A 27,883-nucleotide genomic window follows, 5' to 3' on the forward strand; every position below is an offset into this window, starting at 1 on the left:
TGACTAATATAATAGATAGGTTTCTGGACTCTCAAGTCATCTTGTACCAACATCGAGCTAACAGCTAGGTCAGTGGTAGTGAGGTAGAGGCTTAGAGTTTCACTTGATGTAGAGGAAGTGAGTTGCGACAATTGAGTGAGATGGTCCTTTAACCTTTTGAAAGCCTCTTAACACTCCTCGGTCTATAGGAAACCCTTGAGTTCTTTAATACCTGAAAGAAAGATAGACACTTTATCACTAGATTATGATAAGAATCAATTGAGTGTTGCTATCTGACTTATTAACTATTGGATATCCCTTATCAACCAAGGTGGGTGCATCTCTAATATGACTTAAACTTTCTTAGGGTTTGCATCTATTTCTCTAAGATGCATAATGATTCGAATAACTTTCTAAGTTGACTCTGAAAGTGCACTTAGTTGGATTGAGGCATATGTTGAAATTTTTTAGAACTTGAAATATCTTTGCCAAATCCGTCAAATGCGAGTCAACCATCTTACTCATCACTATCATGTCATCTACATACGGTTCAATATTTCTCTCAATCTAATGGTTAAAGATATTATTCACCATCCTTTGGTATGTCACTCCTCTATTTTTTAACTTGAAGGGTATGACTTCATAGCAATATATGCCTCGATCGGTGATAAAGAAAGTGTGTTCCTAATCCTCTGATGCCACTCTAATTTAGTTATATCCTAAGAATGCATCCATGAAGGTGAGGAGCTCATAACCCATAATAGTCTCAACCAATTGATCAATCTGAGAAAGTTGGTAGTTGTCATTTGGTATGCCTTGTTAAGATTGGTATAATTAACATATGTCCTTTAATTTTCATTAGACTATTTAACAAGTACAATATTAACAAGCCATTGGAGATACTACACCTCGACAATAAACTCTACTCCTAACAACTTGCCTACCTCATCACTAATTATCTACTGACAGTTAGGAACAAACTTGTGAGGCTTTTGCTTCATTGGTCGTGCCTTAAGAAAAATATTCAAGTGATATTGAGCTACGTTGGGGTTAATTCCTAACGTATCTCTCGATGACCATGCAAATACCTCAACATTCTCTAGAAGAAAGTTGATGAGTTGCCCTATCTCTCTTTGGGAACTATCACTCCGACCTTGACAACTTAAATGGGTCGAGCCTTGTATAGGAGTGCTTTAATGAGCGACTCTACTGATTGAGGATATGTGATGGACTTGGCAAAGTTTTAAGGGTCCAAATGTGGTGCCTCAGTTCTGACCTTCTTTAGTAGGGAGATCGTTGTTAGGTAGCACCAGCACAACTCCATTAGGTTGCTTCTCAGCTCTCTAACATATGTTCTCATCAAAAACTTTATCACTATGTAGTAAGTTGTCACCACCACCCTCAATCTATTTAATGTGGGTTGACCTATAATTGCATTATATATTGAGGGGATATCCACCACTATAAATTTAGTTAGTATCATTTTGGAGCAAGGCTCGTCTCCGAATGTGACATACAGGTTAACGGTCTCGAGAGGCGAGATAAAGTCACTAATGCACCTTGTCAATGAAGAAATCATAAGGATAAGTTTGTTAGTTAAGAGCTTGAGATTTTGAAAAGCATCAAAGTAGAGAATATTGGCAGAGCTACCTATGTCAATCATGGCCCTATTCACCCAAGCGTTGATTATTCTTATAAAAACTATCAAGGCATTATTATAGTTTGGGTTAAGGTACTCGGTCTTTTCCTTCTTAAAGGTTATCTCCAGATCGCTCTCCATCCTCAATCACTTTTCAATTGTAGCTCAGGCATAAGCTTTATGACCCAAGGAGTTGTCTCCTCCCAAGACAGATCCACGAATAATGACGTTAATCTATCTCTCCACTAGCTCCTGAGGTCAGGGTGAGAGTTCTCGGTGCTTTTGAATGAACGGCCCGATATGTCCCTGATGTATGAGTTCTTCAATATACTCTTTCATGTTGTGACAATCCTCCATGTTATGGCCAGAATCCTAATGTAATCGATAGTATTTAGATATGTCTATTTTCGCCGATGGAGTCTTCATCGGGTGAGTCTTTTAAAAGCCCATTCTCTTTTATCCGTAGAAAAAATTTAGTTCTAATCATATTCAGAGGGGTCAGCTCGGACCTTGGGTGAGTTTACTTGAGTTGTTTATTTCTCCTTCGTTGTAGTGACCTTGAGGTCGGGGTGGATTGTGGCCGCTTTTACTTTGATCTCTTACGTGACTTCTCATATTTACCTGAGACCATTGCATCAGTGTTACGTATTGAATGACCCTCTAAAGTGCCTCTATACCAATCGCTGGTGATCTTTCTATTAACGATCATAAGAGGCGAAAGGGCTTGAGCCCTACTATGAAGGTCTATATTATGAGCAATGGATGAGCATCTACTATATCTCATATTTTATTCATGAACCAAACAACAAGGTTTACAAGTGTATTCTCCTCCCCTTGCTTGAGTTCGAGAAGCATTATCACGTATGGCCTCGGGTGCACATTCTTGAGGAAATGAAGTTGGAACTCCCCCACGAGCTAGGCAAAAGAACTAATAGAAAGCAGCTTTAGGCAAGTACATGATTCTCATGTTGAGCCTCATAATATGGTTGGGAAAGTGCGGCACATCAAGGTGCCCAAGATGTCATATAAGGATATTTGGATATGAAAAGCTACAATGTGCCCTATTAGGTTAGCACTGCCACCGAATTCCTCCAACGATAGGAGGCAGAAGTCCGCTAAAATCGGTTCCTCATGAATTTTCTTTTTATTATTGAAACTCTTATCGTATCTCTTCCAAAAGTCAGTCCATCTATCGAATCCATCGATTGAGTCTCAGATTCAAGCAGGGTAGAGTGGTAATATAGTTAGCTAAATTCCACGGTTGGGAACCAAAGTGCCCCCTTAGCTAATGATTCGATGGGTCTCGGGGGCTCTTGGAATGTCAACACCATGTTGGGTGAGGAACCTCGACGGATGCTGGTGCCGACGACGGTTGAACTGGTGACTGCGGTTGAGCTAGTGGCATTGCTTATTGGGCTAATTGGGGCAAAAGCAAAGTGATAGCCTGTATCATGCCTGTTAGCATTTATACCTGCTGAGTGAGATTTAATTATACCTCAATGGAGATAAACAGGTGGCTCGAGGTCATCCCTGGGGTGAGAGGCCCTATTCATTGAATATACATTAATATAGCATCGACATTTGTATCGAGGTGAATGTATCAATGTATGGAAAGGGTGGCTGCTACGCCCTTGAGTAAAAGTACTATAAGTCGGGGGCAGAGCCTCCTCACTTGAGTGTTTATTGATAGGGTTGGTGGGTGGGTATTCCTACGACATCAGGCCCTCCTTCTAACGCTAAAATATTACCAAAAAAAAAATCGTTGATGTACTAGTAAGCTCAACATGATCCGAACCCATATGCATAGGGTTGTCCAAGGTGCATCGGAGGTGGATAACGTCGAATTCTCGAGGTGCCACCTACATGAAAATCAATATTATGAGAGGTTTTCCAACTCGATCTCTTTGACGCTCAAGTTAGTAACTCGAGATATATAAATATGGATGCGAGTAGTCAAAAAGGTGATCCTTTCTCTCTCTTTTATTGTCTTAAATATAAGTTTTTATATATGGTTGTAAGGAGATAGAATATTTTATAAAAAAATAACTTCTAATCGCCTCTAATAATCTTCCCATGATCTCTTATCCATGATGATGATAAGAGGAGATAGTCCATAACTGTTTGCCTTGAACTCTTGCTCACACGAGCAAATGGGTGGAGGGTAGCCTTTGTCTTTTAATTTCATCTTGGATACTATGTGACAATCACGTCTTAAATAACGATTTACTAACTATGCATACACTATCACTATTCTAACAACTTTAGACGATCTTATCAATTTTATATAATCAAGCTAATATACCATACGATCACCGAGCCGGAAGTCTTTATTGGCATAACCTATAGTCTATGCTGGGCTGACCACACCAATAGTAAACTCATCTTCAGCAAACAATTTCGTATAAGCAAACTCTTATGGGTCTGAAAGCAACAAAATCCCTTGCTTTGTTACTTCATTCATCTCTTATTTAGAGCTTGTGTTTAACATGATAACAAACTCGAGAATTGTTCTACCAGAGGATAGTCAAGTTGAGTGGTCTCTCGATCATGATTCATCTTATCAATTTATATCAATGTATCAACTAATCATCGATACGATACATATCGATGTATCAACATATGATACAATAGGGTGTATCAATAGATCGATATGTATAAGAATTGTATTACTTATATCGATTTTTTATTGGATCAATACGTATCACCTATATCGAGTGATATGTTCAATAGGATGAACTATACTCTCAATCACCTCTAGGGCGGATCTATATCTAACAATTTGAGAGCAACCATATAAAATAGATTGTTATATCAAAGATAGATGAAGAAGATCCATGCTTACACATGGTCCCCCGTCATTCAATAAACCCAATAATCACTCATACGCAAGGATTTTTGACTCTTTAATTTGAAAATGTTCGATGATAACATTGATTTGATTGAACACATTATAACATTTGTCATGCAAATGAATTAGTAAGCCATAACATCCTTCCCAACAAACCTTGAAAAGAAGTGCAAGAGAGCAACACTCTTACTTCCTCATGATTAGCTCATTCAGAGAACTGTCGAAAGAGTTCACTATCAACAACAACATTCCCCTTGGCAATTCAACGAGATGGAGTTGAATCCTTGTCCATCAGGATTTTCTTTTATAATATGATTAAAAAAAGATAGTGCATGAAGATACGAAACCCATCATTTACCACCGATCAAGAATTATAGATAATCTTTACACACATAGATGAATGAAGGCATCATCTCTCGTTATCGATCTGCTTTCTTCTTTTCGAACTCTCGGAACCCAAGAGATGCCTTTGTGGTCAGAGTTTGAACTCGTTCCTCGTCAAAATGCTGTAACTTTACGGTTTAAGAATGAATTGAACTCATATATATTAATTTAACTCGTCCGAGAAGCCTGATAAAAGAATGCTGTAATACATTATCTTCTCTCTAGAAGTGATCATAGGACATGAGTAATCAGATTAGTATATATCACACCCTCTCTCTCTCTTTTTTTTTTTTTTGATGTTTTTGTTCTTCTGACATGAAGATGAGTTAGACCATAAGACCTTATCTTCATTTTTTTAAGGGCTAATTATATATTACATTACGTAATTAGCTACATTTTAATATTTTGATATTTATATTTTAAAAAAATATTGATATTTCTATAATAACGAAAGTGAAACATCTAGGTCCATTTACCTTAACGTATTTGGTTTTACTAACGAAAATAAAAAAATAAAAAATAATTTTAATATTTCAATTGAGTAATGATCAGCGTTGACATAATTGCAATACAACATCGCTCGATAATTGTGTCAGCATTGACGCAGATGTAAACTAGTGAAAGGACCATTTGACAATTACGTCGAGATCGACGTATATGCAGAATGATCCTCATCTTTCGTTATTTTTCTCTTCATTCACAATAGTCATCAACGACTTTTTACTACGTCATTGTTTGTCACAATCAATATTTTTCGTCATCATCAATCAAAATATTTTTTTTATTTTATTTTTTTAATAATTTTATTGATAAGATCGGTACCGTTAGAATAAGTATTAATATATATTTCACTCACATAATGTCAATATAAATTTTTAAAATATAAAAAATAAAAAATAAAATAACTATAATTAGCCCTCTTTGAAACTCACATTTCTCCGTTGACTCGTCTCTCTGGATAGCGTATGCAAGCACACAAAAGCTACGCGTGTCGCGTGGCGCCACAGGTGCTTCAATTTCAGAGCTGGCCACCGCCGGCTACCGGCGCAGCCGGTAACTATGGGGGCCACACCGGTTGTGGGACCCGGAAGTTCGACGGCCCAGATCGCCCTCTGCCAGTTCCTGAAAACACCGGAGTTACACGTGGGTAAAGCAGCGGAAGCCATACAAAAGAGGCATAAACAAAAAAATATATAACAGATCAAAGAAAGCTACGTCACATACCCGACGCCATCGGTTTCTCGTACTTCTCATTGGGCCCCAAAATTTTACCAATAAAAAAGGAAGTAACCTTCGCTGGTAGGAAATAAAGTACTCTTTTGAAACGTGAGATTTGTTTCGGTCTCTACAGTTGAAATGTGATTGGAAGAACGGCGCGACCGTGTGGGCCCCACTTTTTTCTTCCAACCAAAAGGCAGGTTAGAGTGGTTGGTAGAAATTAAAGTGCCGTTTTCGAAGCGAGAGTATTGTTTAGCCCTTTCGATTTATTTCCGGTTGTATTTTTTATGGTTTGCTTCTATTTGCTTTCCGCGAGGGCGATCGATCGAGGGGGAAGAGAGAGAGAGAGAGAGAGAGAGATAGGGGGGGCGATAAGGGAAGCGAATCCGAGGTGGGAAAGGTGATCCCTTTCTTCCGCCTTCCCCTCATCATTTCTTGGTCTCGATCCGATACGGGCGGAAGATTCGGGGGGTCAATTGGGGTCGCCACCGGCCGATGCGGTGATCTCGAGTCCACCTCGCGTGAAACGGCCTGTGCGATGTCGGCGCCTTCTGCTGCGCGCCGGAGGAGCTGTCGCCGTTTACCGGGGTTGTCGGTCGTCTTCTTCACCGTTCCTGACGCCCGCCGCCGGTGGCAGCTGCGGTGATGGACGTGGACGCCGCGATGTCGACGAATTCAGACCACGATCTGGTCTTGGCGAACCACCACGACGGCTCGGGCGAGCCCTCGTCGCCTCCGACACCGGCGGCGGGGCAGGGGCAGCCCGTTCTCGCGGGGCCGAGGCCGGCGCCGACGTATAGGGTGGTGAATGCGATCATCGAGAAGAAGGAGGACGGGGCTGGGTGCCGCTGCGGCCACACGCTCACGGCTGTCCCGCCTGTTGGGGAGGAGGGCACGCCAGGGTACATCGGCCCGCGGCTTATTCTGTTTGGCGGCGCGACGGCGCTGGAGGGCAATTCGGCCGCACCGCCATCCCCCGCAGGGACTGCTGGAATCCGTAAATGCTCTTTCTGGATCTCTCACCTTCAGTAGTTATAACGAATCCTTTCACTAGATGAAACTTCATTAGTGGCGATTTTAGTCCTCTGATAGGTAGATTTAGGGATTTGTGGAGTTTTGGTGAATTCTATGGAGGTTGTCTTAGGTTTTCAGGGGAAAAGTGAGACGTACAATATAGGTTTTCATGAATATAATTGGATCTGGTGTAAATATGCATACTTGAAAACTATGTTGTTTGTTTTTCCGAACTGCCATTTTTTTTGTTCTTGCAGGTCTGGCAGGTGCAACAGCTGATGTTCATTGCTATGATATGCTTTCAAACAAATGGACAAGGTGTGAATATCAACCAACCGATGAATTGGTTGTACTACATGCTCCTAGTCTCATTAATCTGTATTTGATGTAGCTAATATGAGAAAAGAAACAATTTTGTAGGAGTAACATGTTGTTCAGTGTTTTAATGATCCCTTCAAGCAGTTCTGAAGTAATTATGATGGTTGTTCTGTTATGTGTTATCAGATTGACACCACTTGGTGAACCACCATCGCCCAGGGCTGCACATGTTGCAACTGCTGTGGGCACCATGGTGGTAATTCAGGTATCTTCATAATCAATGTTTTGATAATTTTACTTTATGGTTCTTTATTCAAGATATTACGGTCATAGATGGTTTTGTAGATGGTTGTTCATGTGAAGCTATCTAATATATTGATGTTTCTCTCTGCAGAATAAAATTCATTCAATTTCTAGTTCTCAGTGCTAATTTTTCTTTTTGTGACTATATTCAGGGTGGAATTGGCCCTGCTGGTTTGTCGGCTGAGGATCTTCATGTTTTGGACTTGACACAACAGCGGCCACGGTGGCATAGGTTATAGTCTAATCCAAGCAATCATCTTGACCACTGTGTATGCTTTGCAGTTATAAGAGCTGATTAAATATATTAATGAATGTAGAGTTGTTGTCCAAGGACCTGGCCCAGGACCACGTTATGGGCATGTGATGGCCTTGGTTGGGCAAAGATTTCTATTGACAATTGGTGGAAATGATGGTAGGTTTATGCAGATAAAATCATGTTTTTACATACTCCGAAACATATATATTTCTGCATTCATAGTTTTTGTTGATGAGGCTCACGAGAAAGAGTAAATTATATCAGGTAAGCGGCCTCTGGCTGATGTTTGGGCTCTAGACACTGCTGCCAAACCCTATGAATGGAGGAAATTGGAACCAGAAGGTGAAGGTCCACCTCCATGCATGTGAGTAATTGAGAGTTTGTTTTCTCCATCGAGGTTCTTGTTAAATGAGTCTTCAAATGCAGATAATTTGGCACTTCATTTTATTTTAGTGCCTGGCCTCCAGTTAATAACACTATTTCTTATGTCCTAATCCAATAAAAAAGAATTGATGGAAACATGTGAACAGTGCTACTTTGGAGTAATCTTTTCATAGTTATCTACACATAAGAAATTTATGTTTGTTTTATCTATCAATGGCTATCTTACAATATTATTGAAGGCTTTTGCTAAGGTCTTTTGGAGCCTAGGCATAAGGCAAGCTCACTGAAATAAGGCATACTTAGTGTGTAAATTTATTAAAACACAACATTAATATTAATTAAACATGAGTGAAAATTTACTTAACATTTAATGTCGTCTAAATGATTACATTGGTTCTTGCTTAATAGTTTAAATTGTAGAGTATTTTTCTTTTCATTGCACTACTTGTGAATGCAATGATGTAATTTGGAATCCTGCATAAATTGACAAATCTTAGAAAATCAGAGGGAACAAAAATATAAAAGAATGGACACACTGACACAGTACATTAAAAAAACAAAACAGAGATGAAAAAAGATGCATTGGAAGACGAAGACAAGGCAGAAGTAGTAGAAGAAAAAATGTCACAAGCGGCAAAAAACTCAGGAAAAAAGCTTGGAAGAGCGGCAGCAACAGCAGTAAATCAGAGAATCTGGTATATCAGAATAACAGTAAAGACATGAGGAACAACAGGTCAGCAGTAAAACCAAGAACGGAAAAACATCTGTGAAGTGTGAACAAGTGAAAGAAAAATCAGTAGTAGTAATCAGATAAAAATAAATGTTAGCGTGGCTGCGTGGGACAATAAATGGTTTAGAGCCTGGAACTTTTTTCTTCTCTATCTTCTCCTAGTCTACCTGATATGTTAATAGAGAAAAATGGTCACAATAGAAACTTTTTTGTATATGCATTTATAACACTGTAGATTCCGAACCTTTCCTCACCTAAGGTTCAAACACTTCAGTTAGATGCATAAAAGGCAGGCGTCATGTGCGCTTTGCGCCTCAGCCAGGACACACTAGGTGCATGCCTTTTATTTGCTTGATTTGACTGTGTGAGCCTAACATGAAGATCAATTTGAGCTAAATTCAAAATTGAGTTAATGGCGTTTAGGTTGATTCTAGAAGTTTTAGGCTTAAGGTTTTTATTTTTTTGGGTATTCTTGGACATATTTTTATGGGTATTTTATAGGTTTAACTTTTGTGATAGAGATTTTTTAATATTCCAGTTATTTTTGGACTTATTTTGTTATAATATTAAGAAAGAAATTTTTTAGATTATCTACTTTGGTAGTTGTCCATGTCTACTTTAATGATGTCGACAAAATCAGCTTATATCTGGCATTTACATACATGAATGATGTATTGCTGGTGGCACAAGAAACTATAGCACTAAACCAGGAGTTGGAAATGGTAATGGAGATGGAGTGGAGTGGCCTAGCTTTTGATCTGTTTTGGCTCTCCCTTTTTTGCCCCTCTAGTGTTTCTTCTTTCTTTTTCAACAATATAAAAATTTGTGGTTGAGTGGTGCCCCCGGACTTGATTTCGGGAACAATTGTTAGAGGGCTTTTATCTGCTGGCATTTGCAATGAATCTGATTGGGACTTTGTGTAGTCATCACATCAACATGTTTCATGAATAGGGAGTGAATTAAGAACGAAGTAAGATAGGAAGGGGGGAAAAGAGAGTTTCTATAACAGTTGGAATATCCTGCTTATCAGTGCATAATTCATCTTAACGAGAATGGATGCAGACATAACACTGTATGGACACACCAACATGGAATATGTTTAAGAGAGTAGGGCAAGTTACAGACTTGAAACATGAACCAGACAGTAACCATATGTTTTTTAGATGATAAAATAATTTGATTATTTTATGATATATTATGTGAAATTTGATATCATGGTCATCATATGTGAACTTACAACAGCCAGTTCAAAGAAATACCACAAACTCATACGCACAAAATAAGGAGATCACTTGTATCATTCTAATTCAATTGTATCAGATATAGTACCACGATAAACATGTTTGGGAGCCTTACATGGATGACATAAGCATTTTATGCATGTATCATAATTTAAGATGAAGTGTAGGTGATGCTTGTGGCCAAACATGCTTTGAACTATCTGACATGTAAGAAGAGTACATGAAATGGACATAACAATGATGATCAAGTACCTACGCTACATAAAATTCATTTCTGGCAGATTATAACTTCATCTATTGTAGTTGCTAACGAAAATTTGATTGGACTGTTATAGGATTGGATAAGGGTTGACCCATATCCATCCACTGAGAAATCAGGTAATGGAATTGAAACAAAATCTTAGTGAATCAAAAGTTTGATCATCATCCATCATTAATCTTTCTTGCAAGATCATTTGATTCTCTCTATTGACAAGTCTTCAAGATCTATTTCTTTCTGGATACACAAATGCTGGTAATCAAGAAGACCACCAGACGGTAGACAATTCACTCAATAATTTGCATTAATCTTTATGGTTTTATTGCTAGTAATATGTGATGAATCAAGTCATTAAGGATTCCTCTGAGCTTCATTTTTGTGTAGATACCTTAGAATTGTTAGATATTCGGCCTTTATAATTTTCTTAGTTGTTATGTAAGTTATTAAAATCTTTGTTTAAGATCTATATTACTCTTTCTCTGATTCTCTAGTTCTTCTATCTCCTAGAAAACTTTTAGTATTTGGATTCTATCTTTTAACAGATTATTATATTTATTGTCTGTACTCTGTAGTTCTATTTGTTGATCTGTTTGGATTTTCTCTATTATCCTCTGTACTCTAAAAAGAACTTTTTTGAGCTTTGTTGGTTGATTGGTTGTGCTTCCCCTCAGAGTACCACAGGGGCAGTGCTCCAATTTGTGATGTACATCTACTAAATAACTAGAGTTTGTCCAATTGATACTTGTTTTTCAGATGGAGCAACTTTTGATCATTATCCGTGCTCATGACAACCTTCCTGTTGAGACTAAAACCCAGGTGACTGATGGCAGTTTGTGATTTAAGTTAAAAGATAAGCTCCCAAATGATTTAAACCTGCTTATTTAGGCCATAAGGTCGAAGCTAAGGTGATTCAAATATGAACTGCCTTGTCCAGTAAACCTGATTATAATATTTAATATTTTTTTGCCATGTTTTATTGTTTATTTTCCTATACATGTGACTTTCCATTCTGGAGGTTGTAGCAAGCAAGCACTATGTACTTTTAGAATTATATGATGATTTTTCATGTTGATTGTTGTGGTTGTATTTAAAACCAACTTTGTGGTTGATGAAGTTCTTAAGTTATGAAAATAGTTGTCTAGTTCTAATAAATAAAAAGTATCATTTGTTTAAAGTTTGATTTCACATCCTGTTTTTGTTTAGGTATGCAACTGCTAGTGCACGTTCTGATGGTCTTCTTCTTCTATGCGGGGGGAGGGATGCAAATAGTGTGGTGAGTTGTTGCTTTTGATTTATACTGTATGGGCAGAAATGAATCTTCATTTTTCATTAGCATTGGGCATTTGATATATGATCAGTTGAGAAAGATAATAATTTGGCATTTGGTTGTTTACATTCTCCGTATATTTAATGGTTCAAAACTTCAAGTAGTACTGGTCTTGAAGTTGTGTCAGCCAGTGTAATATTGAGCAAAGTTTGGTATTTTGCCATATAGAACCATGCTGGCATCCTGTTGGACTGGTTCGTAGCACATGCTAGGCCATGTCGACACCCCGTATGGTTGGGTTTCCTGCTAACATCATTGGTACAATGAGTACAACTGCATTCTTAATTGTATTAAACTTTTCTCTTTTGTGATGAACATGATGAGAAGAGGGTTTAGTTGCAGTTGATGACAAAATCAACAAGTTTTCATGAAGAAAAACAAGATCACCATAGCTTAGCTTGGTTTTTATCTACTGGTGCTAGTCAAGAAGTGATTGGCAAGTGCTACTGGAGATCAGGGCTTTATTGCACTGGTTGGTAAGCCTTGACTTATGATTTTAAATGACAAAGAGGAAAGGGAACCTGTCGATGTCTAGTATCCTTATTGACCTGCAGTTTTAGGGAACTGGTCACAAGAGGCAATTGGATCTTTGCCAAGTGTGATCTTTTCTTTGAGCATCGGTGAGTTGTGGTCGCATTCACAGGTTTGTCAGAGGAAGTACTATGTTATACCAAATAAAAAACTACAAGTTTTGGTCTATATGCTGCTGAAACCATAAAATTTTGACCAAAGCTCAGTGAAGCAGCTTCAAACTTGGGCCAGATTGACCTGCTAGGTGTCTATTTGTTGTATTTACCAGGCAATATGCCTATGGACTCAAACGACCATCCTCGAGTCTATAACATGTGTTTTTACTTAAGCAGGCAATATCGCTGCTGAAATGTGGTTTTTATTGTATCCTTATGGAATGTGGATATGCTGTATGTTTCTTCTTAGATTTTGGAGTTTCTCATCTTCATTTATGTTTTTGGTGTGCTACTGTTAGTTATTATTTAAAATTTTAAATAGATAAATAAATATATTGAAACAACTTTTTTACTATGTGGATAATTGCCATGCCATACTAGAAGTCTAGAAGGCAACAAAGGTAGCTTCATGACTTTGCCAATAATTTCTGTGCCCATTCGAGTCAGTTGCTAGCATGTTACATGTTCCCACCTGCTGTGCTAATTGAACCCACAGTGTCATGCATTTGAGAGTCTGAGACTAAACTAGAATTTGTATAAAGCATGTTTAAACATGTTATGCCTATAAAATTTGGTAATAGCAATGTTTAAAATTCTGGTTGGTGCCAATATGGTCAGTGTTTGGACCAGTAGGGTTCCAGTATGGACCGATGCATCAACACTTGGAGTTCAGTACTGTCTGAACCAAAAGAAAGGGGCAGAGACGACGGAAGGTGGAAGAACATGATTGGTGACAGGAGGCGGGAAAGGAGACAGAAAGAGGAGGTGAAGAAGAAGCAATAACCTAATGATGCAGCAGGGTGACAATGAGGCGGTGGGAAGGAGGAAGAGGCAGAGGGGGTTGAGAGAAAGAAGAGCATGCGATGAAAGTTCAAAAAAAAAAAAAACAACTGCCAAAAGCTACAAAAGAAAATGATAGGGGTACCGGGTAATGATAGGCTAACTGCTTGGTCTCAGTTTTAACCATGCCCAGTTCTGTGTAGTACCAGTAAAAGTATGGATTGGTCTAGGTTTTCTAATCTTTGGCTGAGGTTTGTATTATGTTTCATAGACCTATTTAAACATGAAAGGATATTAGTCTCTTGTACTATATGTTATCCCAAGAGGTGTTTTGTAAACATTCCATGTAGTGTAACCTACTAAATGATATAAGCTGTACAATCTGGCTGTCACTTTTGTCCATGTAATCAAATCCCTCATTTAGGTATAATTTTTTATTTCCTTTTTCGCTAATGAGATTTAGGACATAATTATCCAACATACCAAATAGGATGATGTTATTTTTGTCAGAAAATTAAACGAAAATAAATATTAAATAAATACAAAAGTAAAAAAAACCTAATGAGGAGGGCTCACCTTCTCCTATTTAAGGGGAGGGATTCATCTTCTTCATTTCTCACCAAGCCAAGCCAAGCCTAATAGTGGGAGGAATGAGGTGTTGCATCCTACTAAGTATAGGTAGTTCTCTTCCTTGAAAAATAAAAAAATTCTTTGATTCCTTTAAATATTTAAAATATTCTTTTAGATTAAAACATGTTATGATTTTTCATGTTATATATAGTTTTAAAATATTCTTTTATTCTTTTAAATGTTTAAAATTTTATTATCGGATTAAAACATGTTATAATTATTCATGTTATATAAAGTTTCTAAAATTTTCTATTATCCCTTTAAAGATTTAGAAATTTATTTTAGGTTAAAACATATTGCGATTATTCATGCTATATGCGGTTTTTAAAATTTTTATCTTGGATGCATGATATTTGATTTCTTTTGGATTTATACAATACTTGATTAAAAATATTGTTTTATCCTTTATGCAATTATATATTTTTAATCTACTACTATTTATTATATTTAATGATTCAATACTAATGAATAAATATTTTGATTATAATTTCACGTTGCCATAATTTGAAATTAAGGAAATTGTTTAGAATTTGGGTTGAGATCAGCCATCAGGCTAGGCCCAGCCTGTAGGATAGGTCGTAGCCCGTAAACTAGGCCCAGCCAACAGGCCATGCCTAGCTAGCAGGTGAGACCCAACTCATAGGTCTAGTCTTTGCCCGTAGGCTAGCTTGGTCCAACCCAACATGGGTAGTCATGTGCACTACACAAGACTAGTCCATGGGCTATGGGTTGACCCAACCTAGTGTGGTGCATGCACAGCCATGTGCAGTGCACATAACCAATACATGGGCTGGCCTAATCTTGCCCAGTGTTACGCAATCTAGCCTATTGCCCTTATTTTGTTTGATTTGGGCATAAACATTGTTTGAACTAAATCAAATATGATCAGTTTAGATCGATTCAAGGTGATTTCGAATCGGTTTAACTTATTCAATTTGTTTAACCTAAATTGAACCCAATCTAGTCTAAATTATACTAATCTAGGATAGTTTCAAACCGGTTAAATGAGGATTAGAGATCGATTCAGTTAGGTTCTAGCGAAATCGAGTTTAATTAGATCGATTGAACTATGGTTCAAGTTGATATTATTTGAGTTTAGTTGAGGGCTAATTGATATTATTTGACATTAATGATGTTTGAAAGAGACATTTCAATGTATTATTCTATCTTGATATATACATGACTAGTATGAGATGATATTGTTTCCTTGTCAAGGGTAGGTAGGGTGATTCCCTTCGAGGATTAACGGGCTATCAGATGTGGCGGTTGGATGATTCCTCTAATTGTTGTTGGGAGAAATATGGCCCCATTTTGGCCGATGAGGGATACCACTCCATCCGTTGTTAGGAGTGTGATATGAGTTTGTCTCCATTCATTAATAGGAGAATACAAACTCATCTCGTAAAGTAAAACCTCTCCATCTGTTGTTGGGGGAGTGCTCTTTGGGGTATTTGATATATGCCAAAGGGATGATTAACCTTTGGTAATGTATTTATTCTACAGTTGACTTGTAAGGGATCCTACTCACCATTACTAAAATATCTTTGTTTTATTTTTACTTTTAGAGCAACCTCCCAGTAGTATCAGATCGAATTTCAATAGAGAACAAACCTTTCTCTATCACTAGGTAGAGCTAGTTGGATTTATTTTTGAGTTGATATCATTATGTTTCTCAACAATCAACACTTGCATGATACTTTGAAAGCCAATCTATACCCAAAATAGCATCAAAGTCTCGAAACTCTAGTAGAATAAGGTGTACTAGCAAATCATGAGTTTCAATCAAGGTATGCAATACCAGGCGGTACGTATCGGTCCGTCAACTGATCGGTACACGGATCGCCCGTTACCGGACAAAACGAAATATATATATATATATATATATTTTTTTTTTTATAAAAGGCGACGTCACCTTATATATATATATATATATATATATATATATATAAACGAGGCGACGTCGTCGAGGCGATGCAACGTCGCCTTTTATAAAAATATTATATATATAAATATCTTTATAAATAAATAAATAAATAAATTATATATATATATATATATACATACATATATATATATACATACATATATATATATACATACATATATAAACGAGGTGACGTCGTCTCGCGTGGGAGAAGGAAAAGCGATGTCGTCGAGGCGATGCGACGTGGCCTTTTATAAAAAATATATATAAATATATATAATCTTTTATATATATATATATATATATATATATATATATATATATATATATATATATATATATATATATATATATATATATATATATATATATATATATATATATATATATAAACGAGGCAACATCGCCCTCCCTGAGAGAAGAGAGAGGCAACATCGCCGAATTATATATTTATATATATATATTTATATATAATTTACCGAGCGGTATATCTAATGGTATATCGCTTGGTATACAATATCGTACTGTACCGAGCGAACGTCGAAACTCCGGTACGGTACGATATTGCATACCCTGCTTTCAATAGTAACAATGCAGTTTTTAAATATCTGATCAGTTATCAGAGAGTTTCCAATTGATGTTGTTTTCATGGGCAATCCTTTGATATGTGCTTCGGTTGTTGACAAAAGAAGCATGCACATTGTCCCATGGGGCATGAGATGGAAACATGATCAGTCTTCTCACAAAAATAACATCTTATGACAACTTGATTACTGGGAGCTCTTGCCTGCTGGTGTCTAGATTGTCTACTCTTGCTTTTTTTTTTAGGGTCCAAAATGTGATCTCCTAAACGCAGATGGTGCAACACTAAAAGGTCGCTTCGATCCTTTACATGTTGAAATTCATTATCCAATTTTTTTACCACCAAAGTTTGATTGAGTACTTCAACATGTGTTGCTAAAATCAATATAGCAACAAACTTTCTAATTGACGGACAAAGTCCCCTCTCAAAGTGATGAGCTATCTGATGTTCATTGACGGCAATATGTGGAGAGAACTGAGCCAGCTTAGTAAAATAATTATCATACTCTATCACAGTACTTCCCTGATGGATGCTAAGAAACTCTTGTTGCTTCTCGAAGCAGACTGAATCAGGGAAGAATTGCTTATTAGTATGCATTTTTAAATTGCTCCCAAGTCACCACATTGCCTCTTGCCTCCAACATCTTCCCTTTTGAGGTCTACCAAGTGTCTGCCTTCCCTTCCAAAATGAAAGAAGCGAAAGGTACCTTTTGATTTGCCCTACATTCGATAGCTTCAAATGTTTTCTTCACTTGAAGGATTCAACATTCAGCAAAGATTGGATTTGGCTTGCCCTCGAAAATAGGTGGTCTCAATCTCTTAAAGTGATCGAAAGTGTCATTTCCACCCCGTAGAGCTTCATCTCGCTCCTCCTAACACTTAAAGTAGCCTCTGATAGTATTGAGGACTCCGTGTACATCTAGAGCATTGCCAGGTGCTGAAACACGAGGTGCATTTTGTGGTGTTGGAGAATTTGGCATATAATCTGTCACGACTCGGGGCTAATAAACTAACTGGCCCATTAACTTTGTTTGACCTAAACTATTGGTCAAAATGCTTAAGTTGAAGTGATAGTAGCATACTTATCAGACCCTTATAGGTCAATCTTAATTTTACTCACTTTCGATGTGAGACTAATCGGGGTGTTATAGTCAGTGATTTAAAAAGTGCTAGGCGCCAAGGTCCAAAAACGCCCGAGGCGCTAAGCGCTCGCCCGAGCGAAGTGAGGTGCTAAAATATAAAAATATATAATATAATTAATAAATATAATTATTTAAATTTTTAAATAAAAATATGTTATTAAATTAATATAATAAATACAAATACTATTACTAGCATACAGTTAACAGTATACAGTATACTGTTAACAGTATACTATCGAAAGAGAAGAGTGTAAGGGAGGAGTCGAAAGATCGAGGGTGTTGATTGAGAAGAGAGGGAGCGGTAGCTGCGAGCGACGACAGCGGCAGCGAGCAGTAGCAGTGACAGCGGGAGCGACAAGCGGCGATAGTGGCACCAGCAGCAGCGGAAGCGGCGAGCGGAGACAGTGGCAACGGTAGCAGCGAGCAGCGGGAGCGGAGACAGTGGCAACAGTAGCAGTGGGAGCAGCGAGCGGCGACAGCAGCAACAACGGTAGTAGCTTGAACGACAAGCAGGGTTAGGGTTGAGGAAGTCATGCTGATATTAGTGCTTTAGTTGGTTCGACGGAGACCGAACCATACCTCAAACGCTGGTTTGATCGCCTAGTTTAACCCAGGCGCTCGCTCGAAGCGCCCGGTGCCTGGGCTCGGGCGAGCGCCCAGGCAGCGCCTCTTTGAAGCGCACGGCCTGGAAATGAAGCGAGGTGCTCGGGCCTCGCCTCACCTCGCCCGAGCGCCTAGGCGAGTGCCCGAGCACCTTTTTAAATCACTGGTTACAGTCCATGCCCAACAAATACTACACATTTTTAAGTTTCAAGATTCTAAGTCTTTACTTATCCAGGTAAAGACTAAAATTTAATTTCCACCTTACACAACTAGTTGGAGGTGAGTAGCAGTTCGAGTTGGATTACTTTCATATTGTATAAACTACTAATTAAAGATATTTGTGTGATTATTATTATTTGTCACTCGTAAGTAGAAGTCACTAATGTACCAAAATCAACCATAAACTTTTGTTATACCTTTAGATGTTAAGCCAATTTAATTATCCTATCCTTGTTTGTATATCTAGTTTCATACAAGAATAAAGACTTAAAATCCTTTTTTGTATCCCACATGTGTTTTCCAATTATGTTGACCTTAAAAATGACCAAGTTGATTACAAGGTCGAAAGGACAGGGATTGATCTTGGGATCAACAATGGAATTTTGGGGCCAGGAGATAATATGGTCAGTTGGAGTTTAAAAATATTTTTAACAGAAATAGTAAACAGAGAAAGTAAAAAAACTAGCAAACTCATTTAACAATAAGCTGAAGAGCATTATCGGGTCAATCAAACTGGATATTTCCTTAAATAGAAAAGAGGATTATAAGGTCAATGATATATGTGTGATGCAAGCCGAAGTAATTTTTAGAACAGATTACAAAGAAGTCTCCAACAAAATGCACATAATAACCCTCCTAAACTTAAATGTAGGTGTTTAGGATATGTAATTTACTCCAGAGGGTCTTGTCATAAAACAAAATACACTGAGAAATTTGCATGTTTGGATGGGATGGCATGATGATGTGATCAGTCTGAATTGGTCACAACTTATGATTGGTCTGGCAGCGGCAGACTTAATTGACCCCCATCATGAGATCAGCATACCTTAACTTTTCCACTGTTTTGTGTGTGGGTCCTGCTGAACCTGATTATTTGTTTTTTGATCATAGCTTACTTAGCTAATGTAGCATTTACATTGTTCCTTTTCTAAAGGTTTGTCTCATTAAGACATGACAAGGTAATAAGATCACCTTGTATAATTATTAAATATACTTAGCTTTCTGTTTCCGAGGTGAGCTGATAAGTGAAAATTTATGTTGATTCTGTAGCCTTTATCCAGTGCTTATGGTCTTGCAAAACATAGGGATGGGCGTTGGGAGTGGGCTATAGCTCCTGGTGTCTCTCCATCTCCAAGATACCAGCATGCTGCTGTAAGATTCTCATATTTTGCCCCTTTCTCCTATCATGACTGCTTATGATTTAACCTGATCCATTTACGTTAAGAAGCATTGTTCTTTTAGGTCTTTGTTAATGCAAGACTTCATGTGTCTGGAGGGGCTCTTGGTGGTGGACGCATGGTGGATGACTCTTCAAGCATTGCAGGTAGTTTCTGCTCAAACTAGTGTAGGACTTATAGCTAACCTCATTTCACAATTGGATTGTTCTAATAATATTAGGCCACCTTACATATATAGATTTCACTTTTTATTATTTTAAGCTGTATATATATTGAATATTTGAAGATGATATGCATTAAATTAGTATACAATTTGCATCAAGATCTTCATTGACAATCATTCTCAGGAGTTAAGATAGTGGTTTGAAATTTCAAGCAGATCAATGTGTACCACCCAGTATTTACTGTTTTTTTCTCCCATGTAATGGTTCAGTGCAAACATATGAAGTGCATAATGTGGTTGCACACATGCTTGTAAATGATTTTATTGAATGCTTTCTCTATTGTTTTGGAGCACTGTTTTTGTTCTATAAATTATTTTTACAGCAATTGTGCTTTGGCTTATTGTTCATATCCCTTGCTGTCAATTGTCTACCAAATAATATATACAGAAGCAAGTTATGTGATGTGTTATGTAGTCCACATGGTTGTTTCTTGTCATGAGCAATGAATTAAAATGATCAGTTCTTCCTCTGTTTGTATTAATGTGTTACAGTGGCTATTAATTTCTTGTTTCATGAATTCTTATTAAAATTTTCTCCACAAAATAACATTAAGGATGATTGTCTTGGTTTCCTTATGATAAAGTCCTACGAGATTTGAAGTGCTATTGTGTGTTTTTCTTTTTTGTGATAGTGTTGGATACTGCTGCTGGAGTTTGGTGTGATACAAAGTCTGTGGTGACAAGTCCCAGGACAGGTAGATATAGTGCAGATGCAGCTGGCGGTGATGCATCTGTTGAGCTAACACGGCGTTGTAGGCATGCAGCTGCTGCAGTTGGTGATTTGATCTTCATTTATGGAGGGTTACGTGGAGGTAGGAGTATAAACTGATTTATCTGTAGTAAATGGGATGCATTTTTGCTAACAGAATATTCCATTTTTTTCCTCTCTTTTTGTCCTCCTTTGCAAGGAAAAAGAAAAGAAAAAAGGGGGATATATCTCATGAAAATGTCTATGAAATTTAAAATCAACTCCTGAACTTCTTATGCTTGCCATTATTTTGTTACTTAGTTATAAGCATTTTTCTTGGTTTGGATCAAGGTTCGCAATTTTGTGCATAAGTACTGTTCTAGTCAGGCTCACATGTCTACTGTATCAGTTGTTACCAGTGTACAACACTTGGTACACTGGTTCATGTCAAGGTTTGAAAAAAATTTAAAATGCTGAAAAAATAAAAAAAGAAACTGCCCCTGTCCGGTTTACCTTGGTCCATGTACTGATAACATGTCGGACCTGTAGATACTGGCCGAAGAGAACTGTATTGGATGGTGTTGTGAACCTTGGTTTGGACAATGATTTTTCTTGGTTTTGCCTTGTGTCTTGAACTTTTACATCGATTGACAAATTGGTTAGTATGGAGAGATGAATAGACCACTTTCATCAATATTTCCAATGGAAATTTTCCATATTATTTGGTTGTTCATGGTTGGGTTAGAAAACAAAATATGCCCAATGCCAATGTTAGATGTACTTCAATAATCCAAAAATTCAACTTCTGCATTATACCAGATACCTTTCTTAGTAGTAGCATATTTGTATAAGATTAGCCCAAGTAAACTATTGAACCTTCATGAATACAATATTTTATTACTTTTAGAAATATCATATTTGTCCTGGTATTTTCAGGTAGGCATAAGTATTTTCGCATATAGCACCCAAAATGTTATGATCTTCTGGGGTTGATGTGTTTGTTTAGAATTAAGCATTTCAATTAAGATGAGTTTGTTATTGGGGATTGAAACAATTTACAATAGAAGTCATGCAGCTAGTTTGGGGTTTACATATGATTGCAAGTGTCATTTTAGTTTTGGATGTTTGACTGCGCTGATTAATGAAAGGATGATGCACAATTCTCCCAGACCTCTGTCCTGTTGTTAATTTATGATGCATATATAATAGCATAAATTTAAGACTATAGGAAAAGCCCGAGAAAAGAAGAATAAATGTTATACTATCATGGCAAACTTGACCTGAAAACACAACGTTTGAAAGCCATCATAGTTTCTTTGTAGTTTGTACTCTTTAATGAAACCATAAACTGAAGCATCTTTGGTTGGACCCTGGAGCACGATTATTTTAAATATTGATTTTGCAGACACGTGAGAGAGATTAAGTTCCTGAAATTAGCTATATATGATTGCATTAACTCAATTATGTAGAGTGAAATAGTTAAGAGAAAGCTGAAAGGATAAAGGATTTTCATATTCCACCATTTTTGAAGAGATTAACATGACAGAAAACAAATAGGAGACAGCAATGGGATTTTCACCAGACAGATTGTGTTTTAAATGATATTATTTCATTGTTTCTAAACTTGTAGCTTCTATTACGCTTTAAATATAATGACTTCCAGGACATCTTCAGATTCAATTTGTACCCTAGTTTCAGAATCTATTGTGCCTGGAGTTAACCTATACATGGGAAGTGAGCGACACTTTTTTACATTGTTTTAGAGGGTGGTGGTCAGTTCAAATATTTGCAACTGCTGTTTAGAAACTTCAACTGCGACATTTGTGTATATGACCACATGTAATTAATCACAAACTGATGAGAAAATGTCTGCTTTGTGAGGAATTACAAAACTGGTGGTGGTCAGTTCAAATATTTGCAACTGCTGTTTAGAAACTTCAACTCCGACATTTGTGTGTATGACCACCTGGAATTAATCACAAACTGATGAGAAAATGTCTTCTTTGTGAGGAATTGCAAAATGATGGCTTAGATTAAGATGGTTACATCAATGAGATAGCACCAATGGGCATACGTAAGTTTTCTTTAGGTTCTAGTTGCTTATTTAGGGTGTCTTTTTTGTTCAAAATGTTTGTGACCAAGCACATCATGATCAAGAAATTCCTTTGAATGTCTTAAACTCATTCCTTAAGTTTTCTTTAGGTTCTAGTTGCTTATTTAGGGTGTCTTTTTTGTTCAAAATGTTTGTGACCAAGCACATCATGATCAAGAAATTCCTTTGAATGTCTTAAACTCATTCCTTAATATTACATTTATGTGTATAAACCTGCTTTGTTAGTTGACAGTGTGCATAATAACATGCAGTTTGTGACTGGTGTTGTATGCTCTTCATTTTTTTATGAACATCACATTTGTTGGTTTTATGGTTCTTATTTATAGTGATAATTAATTAATTATATGCCTCATGATCAAGGATTTGTGAGGTTTCTTGCTTACATTAGTTTTTCTAATGCTTCTATGTTAGGATCTGTGACCAGTTCCTTTTTTATACCAAGGATTGAAATTTTGTACCATATCGGGGTTTCGTGTTTTGCTCGGTATGGTACAGTACAGGTGTACCGAGCGATACGCTACGACATACATACCTTTTGGTATGCTTAAAAAAATATTAAAATTAATTTTAATATTAAATATATATAATCACAGAAATTAAAATAGCTAACGTTGGTGCGCTTAAAACGATATTAAATATATTATATTTAAACGATGCTAAAAATGTAAAAAATATATAACTTAGCAACGCCCGAACCCTAGGCGAATAGCTGCGGCGTCGAGGGATGGCAGTGGGCGCTGCAGCGAAGGAGTGGAAGAAGAAAAATCTTCTTCGGTGTCGAGGGAACGATGGTTGCGGGCACCGAAGAGCTGCAGCGTTGAGGGAGCGATGGCAACGGGCGCCGCAGCGAAGAAGAAGATGACGAAGAAGAAGAAGAATAAGAAGGAGGAGGCGGCACCAAGTACTATTTATCGAAGCTTCTCCCTCTTCTTCGAATGCCTCTTCCTCCTGGTCTCGGCTCGCCTCGCTGCAGCCGGGCTGATACCACCCGGTAGCAGGCTGTCCGCGTGCCGGTCAACTGGCGGACCGGTATGTACCGCCCGGTATGGGCGGTACTATTCGGTATTGCAAACCTTGTTTGATAGTAACATTTTTTGGGAACTAGTGGAAATGTGTTCTTATATATTAATAGGATTTTGGTTCATATGACCAATTGCAATAAATGCTTGTCAAAATGCTTTTGTTCAGTTAACTAGAATGTGGTTTTTCTGCAGGTGTGCTTCTTGATGATTTACTTGCTGCTGAAGATCTGGCTGCTGCTGAAACAACAAGTGCCGCTTCCCATGCTGCTGCTGCAGCAGCTGCTACAGATGTACAAGTAGGAAGGGCACCAGGAAGATACCTGTATTCTGATGAAAGATCGAGGCAAGATATTCCTGAAACAGCTCCAGATGGTGCAATCATGGTGGGAACTCCTGTTGCCCCACCTGTCAATGGAGATATATATACTGACATAAGTCCTGAAAATGCCATGCTTCTGGGACCAAGGTTGTCTAGGAGTTATGACTCATTTCCTTTTTTGACTTACTATGTTTTGTCAAATTTCGACTTAATTGCCATGTGTTAGCTGTAAATAGCTGATGTGCTCTCTTGAAAGTTAGGTCAGATAGTCTAATAATTGATGGAATCTGTTGCTTGTGATGAACTTGGTGCAGGGAACTGAACAAAGGTGTCGAGTATTTAGTTGAAGCCTCAGCAGCAGAGGCTGAGGCTATCAGTGCTACTTTAGCTGCTGTAAAAGCACAGCAAGTTAATGGTGAAGTTGAACAATTGCTTGATCGTGATCGTGGTTCAGAAGCTACACCAAGTGGGAAAATGATCTCAAGTATGGTTAAGGTGCCAGACCCTTCTGCAGCAAACAACACCCCACCAACTGGGGTTCGGCTTCATCATAGAGCGGTCAGTATAATAAAATGTCGACATGGTAGTTTGACCTTTTCTTGATCGTATGGCATGACCAATTAACAAATCACCAAGTTTGGCTCCATATTTCTTTTAGTTAATGATTTGTAAATAACTTCAATGTTGTCATTATATTTGCAAGTCCCAAATAGGCTTTTTGAACATCTGATCAGTCACTATTGCTTTCTTGGACCTTGAAACTCAACATGTTCATTATGCAGGTGGTCGTTGCTGCAGAGACAGGTGGTGCCTTGGGTGGCATGGTCAGGCAACTTTCAATTGATCAATTTGAAAATGAAGGCAGGCGCGTTAGTCATGGTACGCCCGAGAATGCAACTGCAGCTCGGAAGTTGTTAGATAGGCAAATGTCTATAAATAGTGTGCCCAAGAAGGTAAACTTTGTTTTTACAAATGGAAAGCAAATTATAATATGTAGATGGAGAGCATGCATTTTAGAATTGCATCTTTGGCATGATTTATGAGAAATGTGATATTTTCTACTTAAGTCTATTAGCTTGGTAGATATTATAACATACTTAAGATACAAACTGCAGCAAATTTAAATGATTAAACTTTGTGTAGCACTATTAATAAAACATAAACTTAATAATTGAAACTCAGTAGTTAAGAATCTTCCTTGGCTTCCAAATTGTATCCTTATATGTGTATCTGTCATGAATTTTCTAAAGAAACCCTCATCCAATTCTTTGGTATTTTGTAATGCTGATCCAGGTAATAGCACATCTTTTGAAACCTCGTGGTTGGAAGCCCCCAGTACGGAGACAGTTCTTCTTGGATTGCAATGAAATTGCAGATCTTTGTGACAGTGCGGAAAGAATTTTTACTAGTGAGCCAACTGTTCTACAAATTAAAGCTCCTGTTAAGATATTTGGTGATTTACATGGTCAGTTTGGGGACCTCATGCGCTTGTTCGATGAGTATGGTGCTCCTTCAACAGCAGGGGACATAGCGTGAGTATCTTGATTATGCGAATGAATTGTGACTTTATTTGTGAAAGTGATCCTATATCAAAAGGGATTACAGTTTCCTTGGGTTGGCATAACATGCAATCATCTTTCATCTTTTTCTTCTAATTTTACTCGATGAGAGTTGCTTAGTACTACTGTACACATCAAGCTTATTTTATGTATTTTGTACTTTTATTTGCACATGTATTCCAAACTCTCTGCTTCCCAGTTTATAATATTCAGAATAGCACATGTATCACTTGTGTTCTGCTTGCAATGCTGACTTGCTTTTATGAATTTTAGTTATATAGATTATCTCTTCTTGGGAGACTATGTTGATCGTGGTCAGCATAGTTTGGAGACTATTACTCTTCTTCTTGCATTGAAGGTATTATTTGGATGGGATGCATGCATCTTCTGTTGGATTTAGTCTTTCTAGTGGCAGTCAAGATATAAGAAACTACTTATCTACTAAAGGAAATTGGTTTTTTTGGCACTTGCAGGTTGAGTATCCTCATAATGTACATTTAATTCGTGGAAACCATGAAGCAGCAGATATTAATGCTCTATTTGGATTCCGGATTGAGTGTATTGAGCGAATGGTACAAATAATTGTTTGTTATTTTTGAGGGTTTTTGAACAATTTCTCCCATTTATCTATTTTAATATCTGGAAACAGGGGGAACGAGATGGCATCTGGGCTTGGCATCGCTTTAACCGACTTTTTAATTGGCTACCTTTAGCTGCACTGATTGAGAAGAAAATTATCTGCATGCATGGTGGCATAGGTCGGTCCATAAATCATGTGGAGCAGATTGAGGATCTTCAACGGCCAATCACAATGGAAGCAGGCTCAATAGTTCTTATGGATCTTCTATGGTTTGTAATTTAACAGCTACAAGTAGCTTCTTTTCTTATTTGCATTCGATTTATCACGTAAATAATGTATTTGTCATTGTCCTAATAATTTAGGTCTGATCCGACAGAAAACGATAGTGTTGAGGGGCTAAGGCCAAATGCTAGGGGTCCAGGACTTGTCACATTCGGGGTTGGTGTTTTAGCATCAACTTAATTTTTGTTTTTTTTGCTTTTGTTTATCTTTTTGTTTTGATTTCTTTCGTCAATCTGATCTCTTTTCATATTACTGCAGCCTGACCGTGTTATGGAGTTTTGCAATAACAATGACCTCCAGTTGATAGTACGAGCACATGAGTGTGTAATGGATGGTTTTGAGCGTTTTGCTCAAGGGCATTTGATTACTCTTTTCTCTGCAACCAATTATTGTGGTAGGACTGGGTTTTTAACATGCTAAGCATCCCATGTTAGGTTCTCCCCCTTAATTCTTCTAATATCTTCTGTACAGGGACCGCAAATAATGCGGGGGCAATTTTAGTTTTGGGAAGAGACCTTGTGGTTGTTCCAAAACTTATTCATCCTTTGCCTCCTGCCATTAATTCCCCTGAAGCATCGCCAGAGCGTCATACAGAAGATACATGGATGCAGGTATATAACATTCTTTCTATAAACCTGATTCTTGACTTTTTCTCTCGGCCTTCTGAACATTTTATTGTTCTTTTCATGCATCAGGAGCTCAATGCCAACAGACCACCAACACCAACCAGGGGCCGACCTCAAACATCAAATGATCGTGGTTCTCTTGCCTGGATATAGCAATAATATGATATATTATAGTCAATCCTGTTCACTTGTCTGGGGCTCTTGGGATTATGGCCACCCCTTCTCAAAGACTCGGAACCATACCCCTTAGATTGATCCGACCACAATTGAGCTGTCAAGGTCTTGAATGGGTCAGCAAAAGAGCTACATCATGAAGCTGCAAAGAAAAAGCTGACATCAGGTTTGACTGAGCAATTCACACTCCACATACCATATGGCTGGTTCACTGCATCTTGGGTGTAACCAATCTGAAGTTGCCTCAGTTCCTCAGAAGTTTCTCCTGTGTATATGTAGCTGTTGGATAGGCGAATGCGTACGTGGTTTCTTTTCACCATTGGGATCATTGATAGGTTTGTTGTGTGCTATGTATTCTTTTGTATGTTCGGATTTCTCTTCTGTGACCACACGATAGTTTTGGTAACAGCAAGGTCTATTGGGAAGTCCTGTATAATAGATAATTCTACTTGCAGCACTCCTTTTGTATCTTCTTTGGTGCTGTTGGTGTAAGTTTTGTGCGGGAAACACAACTTTGAAGGTTGACAAGAAATTGTTGATGTTGAGGGCATGGGGATACATTTGGCTACTTGTTCTGAATGGTGTTTGATACAATTGTTGTGTGCTTGTTATGTAAACTACAAATTTGTGCCCCTTTTCAAGGCAGTAATCAC

General features: G+C 37.7%; 1 protein-coding gene across 2 annotated transcripts; it reads left to right on the forward strand.

The window, feature by feature from the left end:
* Nucleotides 1-6,379: 6,379 nt before the first annotated feature.
* Nucleotides 6,380-27,780, forward strand: LOC135593812 (serine/threonine-protein phosphatase BSL3-like). Of its 2 annotated transcripts, none has more exons than XM_065084102.1 (21): nucleotides 6,380-7,065; nucleotides 7,340-7,400; nucleotides 7,587-7,665; nucleotides 7,856-7,935; nucleotides 8,021-8,115; nucleotides 8,224-8,323; nucleotides 11,777-11,846; nucleotides 19,517-19,618; nucleotides 19,709-19,790; nucleotides 20,500-20,679; nucleotides 23,883-24,156; nucleotides 24,324-24,567; nucleotides 24,792-24,962; nucleotides 25,303-25,541; nucleotides 25,842-25,926; nucleotides 26,042-26,140; nucleotides 26,218-26,417; nucleotides 26,511-26,586; nucleotides 26,689-26,824; nucleotides 26,902-27,041; nucleotides 27,126-27,780. In XM_065084102.1, exons 1-21 carry the CDS (start codon nucleotides 6,714-6,716, stop codon nucleotides 27,207-27,209), a joined length of 2,949 nt encoding a protein of 982 aa, XP_064940174.1. In that variant the 5' UTR covers nucleotides 6,380-6,713; the 3' UTR covers nucleotides 27,210-27,780. The 2 variants fall into 2 exon arrangements, with proteins under 2 accessions (XP_064940174.1, XP_064940175.1); XM_065084103.1 differs by having other exon boundaries at nucleotides 7,043-7,065; nucleotides 7,340-7,428; nucleotides 27,126-27,357.
* Nucleotides 27,781-27,883: the final 103 nt, after the last annotated feature.

The sequence above is a fragment of the Musa acuminata genome, chromosome BXJ1-9 (genome assembly GCF_036884655.1).
Source record: "Musa acuminata AAA Group cultivar baxijiao chromosome BXJ1-9, Cavendish_Baxijiao_AAA, whole genome shotgun sequence".
Taxonomy (NCBI): Eukaryota; Viridiplantae; Streptophyta; class Magnoliopsida; order Zingiberales; family Musaceae; genus Musa; species Musa acuminata.